The 14610-nt window shown below is 52.6% G+C and overlaps 1 protein-coding gene across 5 annotated transcripts in view; it reads left to right on the top strand.

Moving 5' to 3' along the window:
- The window catches only part of LARP1 (La ribonucleoprotein 1, translational regulator), a 54676-nt gene that overhangs the window by 29829 nt on the left and 10237 nt on the right, over nt 1-14610 (top strand). For 2 of the 5 annotated variants that reach the window (XM_064520907.1, XM_064520910.1), the window contains 11 exons: nt 4569-4630; nt 6777-6842; nt 7807-7975; nt 8759-8890; nt 9146-9298; nt 10117-10279; nt 10587-10731; nt 10972-11146; nt 12153-12322; nt 12631-12990; nt 14281-14404. In XM_064520907.1, coding sequence (XP_064376977.1) covers nt 4569-4630; nt 6777-6842; nt 7807-7975; nt 8759-8890; nt 9146-9298; nt 10117-10279; nt 10587-10731; nt 10972-11146; nt 12153-12322; nt 12631-12990; nt 14281-14404 — 1719 coding nt within the window. Of the gene's footprint in view, nt 1-4568; nt 4631-6776; nt 6843-7803; nt 7976-8758; nt 8891-9145; nt 9299-10116; nt 10280-10586; nt 10732-10971; nt 11147-12152; nt 12323-12630; nt 12991-14280; nt 14405-14610 lie in introns of all 5 variants that reach the window. The other 3 variants (XM_064520906.1, XM_064520909.1, XM_064520908.1) reach the window with 2 other exon arrangements.

Below are 14610 nucleotides of genomic sequence, written 5' to 3' on the forward strand. Positions count from 1 at the left end.
CCCACCCCAGCCTGGCCTCGAAGGCTGCCTATCGATGCCTGCAGGGCCCGGCTTGGGTGGGGTCCAGCTTCTCCTCATCCTTGCTGCACTGGCTTTCGCCTCCTTTCCAACAGTGCTACTGCGCTGGATGGAGACGGTGTGGCCCCAGAGAGTTGCAGAGGTGTCTTCCCTGTCTTTTATGTGATGCCAAGCACCGAAAAGGAGATGTCTTTTGCTTGGCTTTTTTAGCCTCTTTTCCTCCATGCGTTTTTTTCCCCCCCCACTTTCAAAACACCCAGGGTGTTGTGACTTCTGAGATATCTGTCAGCAGTTTTTAAGTGCTCAGTTATCAACCAGGGCAGGATCTAGTATCCCTCACTAGCACTGCTTGTCCTGGACTGCTGTGCCTGAATGTGTAACACCCCATTACTCCCCATTTATCAAGTATACAGTGAGAAAGGGTTTTCTTTCAGTGCGGTTTGGCAGGAGGTCTTTTCAGTTGTGTGCTATGAGATGTATTGCTTTCCTGTGGGCAGGCCTTGTACGAGGTTTTCTTCTGAAGCCTGGGTACCTGAGTGAGCCTGCTTTTTCTTTTTTTTTCCTTTCCTTTTTTTTTCTTGTGTGTGCTGGAGTCTTTGCGTGTAAGGGATCATGAAAAGCCATTTTTAGTTTGATAAAAAGGAGCTGGAGTGTGGAACAGTTCTTTGGTTAGAGCTGAGGCCCTTGGTTAGGCTGGCTTGCTGTGGAAGGCACAGAGCAAAGCTTCTGCTCGCCGTGGCTCTGCAGATGTTCAGGGTGTCAGTGGTGTCTGTGTGGCTGCTAGCGTGATCACATCCCCTCAGTCTCCTGCCCGAGTCTGAGCAGTCTCGACCATGGCTTTTGGATCTGGACTCCATCTGTGCTGGCAAGAGCAGCCTGCAGCCATCTCCGCGTCGCTGGCCTGGCTGCGCTCCCTGAGTCAGTCTCCCTGTCAGGCTGCAATGCCTGCTGCAGTGCTTTGCTTAGCATGTTTTGTCTTCTACAGTGCTCTGCAAATGCTAATTAGTCCTCTCAGCACCTCAGCTAGATAAGGGATCCCTGTTCCTATCTTGCAGATAAGAAAACTAGCAGAACTTGTTTTAAATAATCTCCTCCCTCCCCCGCAAAGATGATGGAGTCCTGGCACCTACACTCCGCTTGTGCCTCTGCATTGGCGTCCTCCTTTGTTAGAGAGTGTAGGGGGCCTCTTTTTGACCTGTCCCCAAGGATGCGCAAAAGCATACTGTTAACTGACGATGTGGTTGTGAGGCTCCTGAACTGAAGCTGCTGGAGAGGAGAGGGCAGGATGCTGTTCCTGTGAACCCTGGGCAGATGTCCAGGTGGGGTGTTTGCAGTGGGAAAGGGAGCCCTGCTCTCCTCCAGCTGGAGAATGTGTGCTGTATTGCTTAATCACGCTGTGGAGTGAGTTCAGTTATTTTTTTAAGCTGTGCCAAATATGCCGGTCGTTGCTGTCAAAGCAGGCAGGTGCTCCCGTACCTGTGGAAAAGGGGCTGGCTGCGGGTTTGTGCTGTAGCACTTGGTGCCTTTTGAAGCTATATTTAGTTGGTGACATCTGTGGGTGTTGAGTGGAGGATTTTAGGGACTGTTTTGAAAGCGTTCATTCTTCCTACGCTAGTAGGGAAGTTTAAAAGCCTTGTGGCAAGCTTTCTGCCATGGAGCCAGAATTCTCAATGAGGTGCACGTGGAATAACTGAGGGACACGTGGGATTGCCACTGTTTGGTGGAGGGGGGGGCAGTGCAGGCAGGCTGGGGAGGCACTGGGGAAAATGGGGAGGATCTGGGGACCCGGCTAAGAGCTTGGGCTATCCCTGGGGTGAAATCCCCACATGGGAGCCTTATGAAAGGGAACTGGGTAGAGGAAATGCACATGGCTCCATTCTGCCTTATTGACATTTCAAAGTTTCCAGCTCTGAGCAGGGCTGGGCCAGCAGGATGAATCATAAGTTTCAAGGCTAGAAAAGGGACCAGTTTTAATCATCTAGGCAAAGTCAAACTGTCTTATGCAGGAGATCAAAGCCAGCTTTGAATGGAGCTAGGTAGGCTATTCAGGGTGGTTCCCTGGGTGACCCCAGATAGCCTCTGCAATTGCTTGGGGCCTTTCTCTCACCTCCTTCCCATCATCACCCCCCACCCAAACCTAGAGTGCTTTTGTTTTAAACAGAGCTGGTAGAGTTGGTGCTGCAGGGGCTCCTGGCGTTGTGCAGCAATGCTCGCTTCTGCCAGGCCTCCAGCGGGCTGGCCCCAGGCTGGACTCTGGCACAACTGGTGCCATGTGCGCGGCATGTAGCATGGGCTCTCCCGCAGGGCCATGTCTGGCCCTCCCTGTGCAGAATTGCTGTTAGCAGTGGCTGCCTTGTACCGTGCTTTGCTGTTAGGGAGGTGACCCTAATGCATGGTCCTTGCTGGACAGCGGTGTTACACCAGCGTTATCTTAGCCTTGGTCAGTTCAGAGAGTTGTGTGTGCCCAGGACGTGTGTGAACACATGGTTTCCCATCACGCTCAGTTTCAAAATAATTTTGGTATGTGCTGCTTAAAAACATATCAACAAACCCCATCTGCATATGGGGAAGCTTGCTCCAAACTTCGTGGAGCCTTTGAAATTAGAAGGAAACAGCATTGAGACAAATAATTCAGGAGCATTTCTTAATGATGTTATGTGATCCCCGGACAATTTGTCTGCAGTCCCCTCTGTGACCTAACCTGCTTTTGAAAAATTGCTGTAAGAGCTAAACCAGTTTGTTCTTAAAAGATCTGACGCAATTTCAAACCCCCATCCCAGCTGGATGTTAGAGCAGCTGAGTGCCTCCTTCTTGCCTCAGGTACCTCGTGGTACCTGCTACCACCTCTAAAAGGCCTTTTGTGAGTGGGAGAGGTCATGGAGGTGCCGACAAAACTGGATGTGTGCAGAGTCGACGGGGAGTTCACAGATTAAAGCTGATGTCCCCTAACAGGAAGATGCAAAACTGGAGGCAGGGCTGAGCTCAGGCACAGTAACCCCACTGCAGGAGGGAGGGACATGCCGTCAAGCTGCCCTTGCCTGCTTTGGACCCCTGTCCCCGTGCATTTTTGGTGCTGCTGACCGGTGGCATGGTGCAGAGACTTTTTCCTCATGCAGGATGTGCTCTGGAAGAGCATAGAGATGAGTGAGGTCTCTTTTCTTAGATGGGTGTGTGGGGAAACCCCATGGGTAGCTGGGAGCAAGGATTTAATTCCTATTTGAGGCTAAAAATCCTTCCTCCCCCATCATTGTCCTTACATAGTTGTTTTGTGTTAGGTAGCAGTGTGCTACTCTGGATGTTACATGTGGCCAGCATGAGCCTGCTCCTGCTTCAGGGACCTTGCAGCCATAACTGGGAGGGAGAAAACGAATTGAATTTGTTTTTCTTCCTGTCAGACCTCTTTGTGCTAGGTGCTGTATGAGCAGGAGCAAAGACAAGTCATGGTGTGGCTGAGGGCTTTGACTGCTCCATGTGGTCTGGGAAGTCTGTGGTCAGCCCAGGATCTAAGGCCATCTCTGAGGTCCCAGTCAAGTTGCAGCCCTGGAACAAAACTCCCATGAAGAGCTACAGGGGCTGCTCTAAAACTCCTTCCAGCCCTCTTGGGTTCAGTGCTGCAGCCTGATGTTGCTTTGCTGAGACACTGATTCCTACTGTTTTGGCAAGGGTCAGTTTTGACAGCCCTTTTCCCAGGCAGGGCTTAGAGCATGAGCACCTGGACTCTGATATGTCACAATATCCTGGAGGCAGTTAAGTATCTAAATACTGCTGGCTGCAGAGGCATTTGTGCACTTCCTAGATTTGGCTACATCTGTATGTTCCCTTTCATGAACTTGCTGCCCTGTGCTGGGATGCACTGGAGATCAAAGCGAGGCACGAGACAAGCAGCGTCTGTGCGCTGCAGGCTTGGTAGTGTGGGTGCGTGTCCCTCCTTCAGAGCCCTCTGCCCCATGGGGAAGGCCAGGCCCATTAACATCGTGATACGCTTGGCTGTTCAAGGGCATGTTTGTTTTGCTGTGCTTACAGCAGATCAAGTTCTGTGTGGAGCTTTGCAGAGCAAGCCGAACTCTTTGCCACCCCTCCTCCTTGGCAGGCAAGGCCAAGTGGAGAGGGCTGAGCTAAGCAAGGGAGTGTCTTTGTGCGGAGGGACAGGGTTAAGGGCCTCCCTTTCTGGGGGAAACCAACTGCCTGGATTAATCAGGAGTCCTCTGAATGCAGTAAATGCGAAGAGTTTGGTGCAGACAGCCCCTGTCAGTGACAGGGATGTGAAGGGGCATGCAGTAGGCTTAGACGTGTAGCTTCACCCCCTTCTGCAGCAGTCAGCTCTGTGGAGGGGGCTCTGTTTTCCACACACCTCCACTTGATCTTGATGGGCCCTTCTGCAACCTAGGTCAGAAGCTGGCTCTGTTTTCTGTTCCCCTTTTCTTCTTAGCCCTCCCTTTGCCGAAGGGTGGGAAATGCTGCTTGTGGCTTGCTTTCCATCTGCCTCCCACCAGAGCTAACACTTCCACAGCCCTCAGCTCTGTTTTAGTGGTTTTGTTTTTCCCTTCCAGAACATACAACTCCTGCTAAAGTGGTGAGGGCTGCCAACCCGAGACAGCGGAAAGGAAGCAAGGTAAGTGTGGGCCTGCCTTCCCCCTTGCTGGCCTCCAGCTTCTGGTGCAGCTGTCAGCACAGAGTGAGCATCTTGAGGGTCTGGTGAGCAGACCACTTCTTTTGCAAGCCTGGTTGCGGAGGGGCTCACATGCTGGCCTGGCTGTTTGCAAGAGCATGGAGGAAAATATCCTGATTCTCCATCCCCTCTTCAGCTTTCTAGCATTCTTGCATTCTGTGTGGACCTGTTCTCTGCCTGCCTGTGCTAGGGGAGGCATGTTCACCTTTCTTCTCGCAGGGAGACATTCAGAGTGCAGTGCTGGACATGGAAAGCTTCTCCCAAGGACACTGTAGCCCATGGTTGTGGGTTTGGCTGCTGCCCTGCTTTACAGTGTAGACAGGGTTGTGGTGTGGTGGAGGAATCTATCTGTAGGTCCCCATTCTATCCAGTCTAGTCCATTTGTATTCTTTACTGGGACACCAACAGCCACAGTAATTAGTTTCAAACCAAGCTGCTCTTTCTGCAGAAGAACCAGGGCAATCTGTTCCCATGGGTCAGTGTCTGATGGAGGAACAGTAGTTTCTGAGGACGTTGCATGCAGTTGGGGCACAGGTGCCCTAGGAATAATTGAAAACGTTGGCTATTAGTGTTGGCTCCCAGCAGCCAGCAAAGACTCATCTGAAACTTCACATAACTACTTTACCCATTCCATCTCAAGAAAATAACCCTGGGGACAGAAGACACTCCTGTCTGTGACAAGCATGGCTCTGCACTGGAGGTAGTTTTCCCAGGAAGCCTGCCTTCTGGAGAGAGGAGTGTGACACCTGGATGTAGAGACATGCTGTCGTGAGGGACTCGGTGACTCCAAATTAGCTTAGAAATGAGAATTCCTCAAGGACAAGGGGGAATTTCTCTGCCCAGATCATCTTAAACTCAATGCCCAGCTGTGATTAATTGCATATCCAGGCAGCTGTTTGGGTCATTTCTTTATGCTGCTCTCTGTACTGTTCCCAGTAGCAAATGTCTCCCCTGAAAACTGGAGGAGATGGAATGGTGGTAGTGGCCAGGTCACTTCTTTAGCAGAAATGTCTGGTGGTCCCACATGTAGCACTGGGTTGTCTGGAGCAAGGCTGCTCTAGTGACCATCAGATACTTGTTTCCGCCCCTCCCCCTCCCCCCCACTGCACCCACACACGAAACAATTTTACTACATGGTCCCCATGCTCTATGGTCACCAACATTTGGTTGCAGTTAGGCACTTAAGTGAAAACAAGCCTGACTGTAACTTGCCACTAGGTGGAGGCAACTTCTTTAATGGGATGTGGTTGCTTCAGGTTGGTTAAGGATGCTGGAAGTTCTGCTGTGCTTTGCCTGTCCAAGGGACAGGAACTATGATGAGGTCTCGGGGGTCTGAATTTACAACCTCTCCCATTGCAAGCTACGGGGATGATGCAGGAATTCACTCCAGACGCCTTGTTCACAAAGCGTAAAGTGTGGGGATAAAATCAGAGATTGGTCATGTGGGAAAGGTGCAACTGGTCCATGCAAGCACAAGGGAGATGAAGAAGCCAAGACTCCTATTTGCTATTCCTTAGGCTGTAGTTTTGTTGTGAGCAGCAAAACGATTGAATGTGGGAGCTGAGCATATGAGTGTGTGAGCAGAAAGGCAGCCTGGACTGCAGTGGGCTTGTGCCTGCTGGCCACCCTGAGAGAAGGGCAGAGCCTTGCATGTGATGGCTGGAGACCAGAGCTTTTCCCATGGTGTATCTTAACCCCAAAGGCACTCTGCTTTAAAACTTGAGTGGTGTTGCATCACCCGAAGGTGAATTACCCTGAGCAGCTTGATGCCATGTACTCCTGCTGGGGCAGAGAGCTTGGTGGGAGTTGGGAGACTGTTGGCAACCTCATTACAATCCCTGATAGATATAAACAGATCTGCAGATACTTGGGATTAAATTGGGGGCCCTATTTGGCTGGGGAGGGGTGGCTCTGTATATACTCATCGCAATAGTTTGCATGTTGTCCCCAGACATCCTGGGGATAGCCAGCTGTGGGACACGAGTGGGTGATGGCAGTGACAGTGTGGCTGGGAGGGCTTTTGGCTGCCAACTCAGGGAATGGCACCCACAATTTGTGCGCTAACAAAACCTTTCTCTTTGGAAACAAGGTTGGTGACTTCGGTGATGCCACAAATTGGCCAACACCTGGAGAAATAGCGCACAAGAGTGTCCAGGTGAGAGCATAAGATCCTCAACAGCTGTTTCTGGCTGAACCTCAGTATTTTGCCCCTTGGTAACATGCTTGGGGAAGCCATGTTGTTGGTAGGCACCTCTGCGTGCTCTGTTGCTATGAGGTAGGAGACCCTGGGCCTTTCGAAGGAGTTCTCACTCTGCTGAATGGGACAAGGCCCTTGCAGGCCTCCCTGTCCTGTTGCAGCCCTGGTAGTTCTGGCTGAGCCAGACCATTTGGGGTGCTGAGTGTCAGTGTAGAGGCAGCCAGGAATAGCATGCTGGGATTTCCTTTTAGGGCTGCCCTGCATATCGGGCTCCCTCCCTCAGTGGTGCTATTCTGGGAGCATGGAGCCTGCTCTAAACCCTGGGCCTGGTGAAGCAGGTATGGTAGCTTCTGGGCTGGCTCTCCTCAGGGCTGGTCATTGCAAGAAGGGATCTCGGTAAATGCTGAGACTTCCACTAAAGAAACTGAAAGCACGTGTGAGAAAGGGCTTGTATGCCCACAAGGCACGGCCTTTCATTCCTGATAGAGACGTGGGCGTTGTTGAAACCTTTCTATATTTGGACACTGCTTCGCCAGCTCCCTGCTGTCTGTCAGGGCATGAGGGTCACTCATGCTCTTGCCATCTTGGCAGTCTGGTCCCCTGAAGCCTCCATCCAGGAACACCAGGCCTCCTTGGCAGTCCCTCTCAGTAACTTCTGTGCCCAGAACTTGTGTCCCAACTCAAGTGCTTCCCAGCATCTCCTGGAGATAGCTCCAGGTGTTTCTGTAGAACACCTTGCCCTGGTCAAATATAAAGCCTTCCCAGGAACAGGACAGCTCTGAGAGGCATAGGTCAGGGATGTTTCCAGCCTAGGGCAAAGCCCTCCTGTTCCTACTCCCACCAGGATTGCTGGGCTCTGCCTTCAGGTCTTCAGTTTCCCACAACCCTCATGTTTCTTCTTGTACTCGTACGTCCCCAGCAGCCGCACAAAGCACCGTCCATCCGTAAACTGCCCATCAAGAAAGACATGAAAGAACAGGAGAAAGGAGATGGGAGCGATGGCAAGGAGAGTCTGAAAACTAAATCGGATGAGTCTGGGGAGGAGAAGAATGGTGATGATGACAACCAGAAGTCAGCCCAAAAGAAGAAAGGTAAGGCAGGCTGTGGCAGGCTTTCTGCAGGGACAGTCCCCTCAGCTCAGCAGCAGCTGGATGCCTGTCTCCCCCTCTGTTACCCAAGGCTGGGTGGAAGCACTGGCCACTATCCCCACAGGCCTTGCTGCAGGACATGCTCCCAGTCCTGGGACAGTCATGGTGGAAAGGTGTTTGCAGGCTGCAGCAGAGCAAGGTGTCGCTTAGGTGACTGGAATTGTTCAGGCAGACACTGTGGGCTTTGTGAGGGAGACGTGAGGGTCTTCCCTCTAGGGCAGCCTTAGCAGAGATTGCCGTGTTCATTTGTGCCCTGCAACAAGCAGAGGCAGGGGAGCAGGTAGATCAGGGCCCAGGTAGGGCTGTCTGTGTGTCCTTGTCTGAGGAGCTGTGGCAGGGGCGGTCTGCCTTCTCGTATGTGCTCTCTGGTGGCACAGAAAAGCCCTCTGACTGCAGGTTGCGTCAGCCATGGGCTTGGTCTGGCCTGAGTCTTGTGGGCAGAAAGGAGGAGAGGAGGAACAAGTGCCATGAGTCAACAATGGGGTTTGCGTGCTGTTCCTCTATGCCTGAGAGCCCCAGTCAGATCCTTTCTGCATCCTCATGGTGCCTCCCAAATGGTTTGGGAGGCAGTGGGGCCCTGAGGGACATCCAAGGAAAGAGTCAGTGCAAAAGGCCCTGGTGCTTTCTCCACTGGGGGGGGTGTGGGGTGTGGAGAGAAGGGGCTGAGGGGCAAGGAAGCAGACACTCTCTAAACCTGCGTCACACCCAAATCCTCTCCTTTTGCAGGCAACAAACACAAGTGGGTCCCTTTGCAGATAGACATGAAGTCGGAGGTGCCCAGGGACAAAACAGCCTCTCGGAACAACCGGCAAAATGAGCAGCACAGACACCCTTCCAACAACCGCAGTGAGCTGAAAGGTGGGTGCTGGGGCTGCAACCCTGCTCTGCCTCCACTTGCCATGAGGCAGCACTGCTGAAGCCATGGCTCCCTGGCCTTAGGGGAGACCAACCCCCATTGCTCCATTGCAGAGGCTGGCTGCCTCTGCCAGGCACAGTATGGGGCAGTGTGGATGCTTTGTTCATTTGAAGAGCTCTGAGGGCAGCAGGGCTTGCCCTAGGGAGGTGTCTTCAACTCTTAACATCCCTCCCGCCTCTTCTCCCCATCTCCCGCAGGCTGGCACCCAGATAATAAGCATGAACGCAGCTGGCAAGACCATGATGAAACCTCCAGCGTGAAGAGCGAGGGAGGAGCTGTGCGAGGAGCCTTCCGGGGCCGAGGCCGGGGCCGCGGCAGGGGCCGAGGCCGTGGCAGAGGAGGTGCTCGCTGTATGTGTGGCCTTGTGACAGCAGAGAGAGGGAGCAGGGAACATACTGAAGAGTGCAAGGCTCTAGGGAGTGTGTGTGTGTGTGTGTGTGTGTGTGTGTGTGACCCGGGGCCCTGAAGAACTGCATGGGGAGGGCAGAGAGCAGTAGGGATACGCAGAAATATTGTGGCAGGTCATCCCAGCTGAGAAGCATGAGCTGTTGTTCCCTGGTCAAGGAGAACTCTTGATTTGGATTCCCTTGTGAGGACCCCTGTGCTGCTCTGGAGGTGGCATTCAGCTGAGCTGATTTTAATAAAAGAAAATTATTTTTATTACTACTTGAATAAAGGTAAATGTTCTTTCTCTTCTCAGGCTGAGCTCTTCTGCCTGTTTTCTGTCGCTTTCAGCACCCCTGTGTGCAGGAGTTAAAATATGATGATAGTCTGCTTGGGCTTAACATAACATTGAGAGCGAGGCAGGAGTCTTTGCTTGGATGGGGAAGAGCATCCACACTGGCATTTGTCAAGACTGTGTCTGTGCTGAATCTGATGTGGCTTCAATGCAGAGCCTTGGTGCATTGTCTAGGCTACCCTGTTGCTCCTGGATAAGAACGTTAATGGTGTCTCTTTGCCCAGGTGTTGGGATCCGTTCTCCGGGGAAGGCTGAGAGCAGTGGAGTGAGGGATGGAGCAGGGATGTCCCACTCTGTGCAGTCAGGGGGCTCCTGGGACAGTGGGGAGCTATTTGTGCAGTAGTCTGGCCCCATCTGGTAGCACAGCCTGTCTAACAGATCCCAGGCACTTTGGGCTGACTGAAAGGTTCCCTTGTTGGTGTCTTGCAGCACACTTTGACTATCAGTATGGGTACCGGAAATTTGAGGGCTCGGATGGCTCCCGCACTCAGAAGTATGCTAGCAACATCACTTATTACTTCGACAACATCAGCAGCACTGAGCTGTACAGTGTGGACCAGGAACTGCTCAAGGACTACATCAAGCGGCAAATGTAAGCACTGCCTCTCTTTGTCTGAACATTGTTTGGAGATGTTTGTTGGTGGCATGTTTACTTACACCCTCCCTGGAGGCTGCGTAGCTATTCCCTTGGGTAGGGCTAGAGCTGAGGCATGTTTACTCTGTACCACGCTGCTTGCGGCATTGGCTTGCTGCATCCTCATGCCCAGGCTCCCCAGCTTTATCTGTCCAACCTTGCAGCAGCAGAATAGCTCACTGCAGAAAAGGGCAGGGATTATTTCCCCAGGGTTCCCTGAGGAATGTGGCAGGAGCCACCTCTCACTGGCACGTTGTCTATGCAGAGAGTATTACTTCAGTGTGGACAACTTGGAGCGGGACTTCTTTCTGCGTCGCAAGATGGACTCAGATGGCTTCCTTCCCATCACCTTGATCGCCAGCTTCCACCGGGTGCAGGCGCTGACTACCGACATCAGTCTCATCATCAAGGTGAGGGCAAGGGAAGCTGAACTTTTCCTTCTCGTTCTGCTTCTCACCATCCTTCATCATTGGACACCATCGCCATTTCTAGCTGGGTCATGGGTGAGATGCAGGTGATGCTTCTCTTTGTCCTTTGCCCTATTCCCTGCACCCCTTGGACCACTTGGAGAGGAAGGGCTAGGGCTGGGGCTGAGCCACTCAGCATGCCAAGGCAGGGCCCTAAACTAACCCAGTGTCACTTGGTTCCAGGCTCTGAAGGACAGCAAGGTAGTGGAAATTGTGGACCAGAAGATCAGGAGAAAAGAGCAGCCAGAAAAATGGGCTCTGCCTGGCCCTCCTATGGCAGACTACACACAGACAGACTTCTCCCAGTTCATCAACTGCCCTGAGTTTGTGCCCAGGCAGAGCTTCCAGAAGGAGACAGGTGAGTGTCCTGGGAAGTGTGGAATGTGGTGTTGGTACCGCAGAAGGACTGAGACTCCTGAGAGGCAAGCATGCCCTCGAGGCAAGCATGCCCTCAAGGCAAGCCTCTGCCATTTGATTTCTGCAGTGTGGTGGGAGATGGCATGAGTCTGTCCAGTATGTGGAAGAGGCTTCAGACCCTCAGATCACTGCCTCTATGTATGGAGAAACATGAAAGAATCAAGTGTATGGCTTTGGCGTTATAGGTCTAGGAGGAGGTGGGGTGGTACACAGTTGGGGGCTGAAGGGATTCAGGGAGGGTCAGTCCTGCTGAAAGTCTCTCAGCTGTTCCTGGAAACACCCTCCCACCCTTGGGCAAAGCAGAGGACACTCATAGACCCAACCTTGCCCAAATGGGTGTGAGGAGATGCAGGGCACAAATGGGGCAGCAGGTAGGGAGCTGTCAACCAAGTGCTGGGGAAGGCTCTGCTATTCTTTAAGGGTTGCCCCCTGTCCTTATCCCCCCATCCTACGGGGGCTGGCAGGAGCCCAGGGCTGTGCTTGAGAGGCCACGTAGAGGAGCTGCCTGGTGCCATTGTAAGAGTTAGTGTTGGCAGGGGAGATCTGTCCCTACTGCCTCCGGGCTGTCTTGGGAAGGTTTCCTTAAGAGCAGCAGATTAACCACCTGCTTCAGGGCTCTTTATGCTTCTGGGAAACAGGCACCTGCAGAGCTCTGTGGTCAAAACCAGCATCCCAGCCTTAAACAGAGATTTTTTTTTTCAGCACTCTGAGGTAGCCTGCTGATAGCAAGGGATGCTCCCGCCTAGGGTGCTGGATGCCAGCGTGTCCCATGAGTTATGCTGCGCTGCCAAAATAACTTGCTAGCAGGGGTAGATGCTTTCCTCTCACTTGTGTTTTACACACACAGTCCCCAGGGCTTGCTCCCTCCCTCCAAGCCCAGGCTGCATGCAGGGCTAAGCGCCAGCTCTGAGGCTTGTAAACGACTTTGTGGCTCTTGCTGTCTCTAGAATCTGCTCCTGGCTCCCCACGTCCTGCCAGCCCGGTCCCCACCAAAACAGAGGAGGTCAGTAACCTGAAGACAATGCCCAAGGGCCTGTCCGCAAGCCTGCCTGACTTGGATTCAGAGACATGGATTGAAGTGAAAAAGAGGCCTCGGCCCTCCCCAGCCAAGCCCAAGGTATGGAGTGATGTAGGAGCTGTTGGGGTGGGGTTCTGCCAATTGTCTTTGTGACTTTAACCATAACTGAGGAGCAAACCGGACAAAATCTGTCAGTCATGGGAGTGATTTACTAGTCTCTCCTGTCCCCATCTGAACTCCCTTTATAGTCGCTCTCCAGTGGCTGAAATGCAAATAAAGTGTTCTCCTCAAATGGGCAATTTCTGGTTGGGGTAAAGAAACAAGATGCAATAGCAGGGTCTCCAAGTGCTGGGCCTGTTCTGTTATCTGGTCTTTACCCCACATCACCTTTGTCCCTGTGGTTATAGAAACCAGAGGAGTTGAAGACACCACAGCAGCAGAAGCAAAAGGACCAAGATGAACCTGAGGAGTTGGACTTCCTCTTTGATGAGGAGATGGAGCAGATGGATGGCCGCAAGAACACATTCACCGACTGGTCGGATGAGGATTCGGATTATGAGATTGATGATCGGGACGTAAACAAGATCCTCATTGTGACACAGACGCCTCCTTACCTGCGCCGGCACCCTGGGGGGGACCGGACTGGCAACCACACATCCAGGGCTAAAATGAGCTCAGAGCTGGCCAAGGTGATCAATGATGGGCTGTACTACTATGAGCAGGACCTGTGGACAGAGCAGTTTGAGCCGGAGTACTCTCAGATCAAGGTGAGAGCTGGGCTCTGTAGCTGATCCAAGGAAGGGAGTTTATGCGTGGGGGGTTGCTTCCTTACAGGGAGCCTGGTGTGAGGCAGGTTGGCCACTCTGGGGCTTTGGGATGGAAAGGGCAGTACCCAGAGTTCTGGCCCACGTACAGGGTGGAGCTAAGCTGGGATTTATCCTCTTACGGCATAGGCCTATAGGCAGCGCTCAGGATTCCCAGTTCCCAGCATCACGCTCTCTGCTGCGTCTGGGATAAACACAGCCCTGTAATGTGGCGTAAGGCTGCAGCAAGTTAAATAATGTGCCGGTAACAAGGTGACTTGGAAAATCGGATGCATCGCTCTGTTGCCTACCAGGGTCTTGGCTGTTCTTGGCTGCAGTGGTGGGCAGGCAGTGTTGGATCTCTGGTCAGAGCAGGTGTCTCTGCATGGTCCATAGTGCCCAGAGCTTAATGGTGTGGTCCCTCGGAGACCGCAGTTACTGGGGGCAGGTTCACTGATAGCTAGGCCATACCTGGCCTCTGCTCCTCTCTATTTTATTGCTGTTTTGCATAGACGTGGGCTTTTTAGAGAAAGCTCATCTGCCTCTAAAACACACGAGTCTCGGCTTGGTGACTGTCACAGTCAGGGACTTACCTTGGCTTGTTTAGAGACTGAAGTTACTTTGGCTGTGAGGTGAGATGGCCTGTTGGAGCTCCTAGTTGGGCTCTGTCTCTGCATGTTGAGTCCCAGGCACATTGCTGAAGTGTAGTGCTACTCTCTGTGGCTACTGAAGCTGAGCGTGTGGGGAAAGCGAGTAACGAGACCAATGGGAAGAGTGTTCTGGGGTTACGGATGCTTCAGATAAATGGGAATGTTGTGCCCTGTACGGTGTGGCTTTGAGGATGTGGGAAGGAGACTCTGGAGATGCAAGAAGGCAGCAGGGATGGTGGGGTGCTGGTCAAGCAGAGGTTATCAAACTGACCTTGAACCCTGCTGCACCAGAGCTGACATAGGCAAGTAGAAGAGCCTGAAAGAAGTAAATGATAGTGAGTGAAGCTGCCTTGTAGGATCCCTGAAAGCTTGGGCCTGATGGGTTCAGGTGTGGTCACTGCAGGGCCCTGATTTCTGTCTGTTGTATTTTCCCCTCGTAACATACAAGCAACACGTCACCTTTCTGGGCACCGAGGCCCAGTCGCTGTATTTTGTGCCCAGTGTTGTGACTATTGCGTAAGCACAGCAGTGGTCGAGATGAGCTGTTGAGATGAGGGGAGAAGTGAGCAATTGGTTGCTTCATCATCTTCCTCTTCAAATGCAGCAAGAGGTGGAGAACTTCAAGAAGGTGAATATGATAAGCAGGGAGCAGTTCGATACCCTGACGCCGGAGCCCCCTGTGGATCCAAACCAAGAAGTCCCTCCCGGCCCTCCCAGGTTCCAGCAAGGTAAGTGAGAGTGGGAATGGATAGGACTGAATTTGTCCTCATCCTTCCTAGTAGGGCTGGGTTTGGGTGGGGGGCCTGAAGTGAACATGCCAGTGCAATCTCTGTGGAGGGTTGGCAATGGCGGGAACTGGAGTTGCAGATCTGAGATCTGTGAGTGGTCCTGGGAGGTTCCATAGCAGCTGGGGAGAAGAAATTAGGGACCACAG

Source organism: Dromaius novaehollandiae, chromosome 15, assembly GCF_036370855.1.
Source record: "Dromaius novaehollandiae isolate bDroNov1 chromosome 15, bDroNov1.hap1, whole genome shotgun sequence".
Taxonomy (NCBI): domain Eukaryota; kingdom Metazoa; phylum Chordata; class Aves; order Casuariiformes; family Dromaiidae; genus Dromaius; species Dromaius novaehollandiae.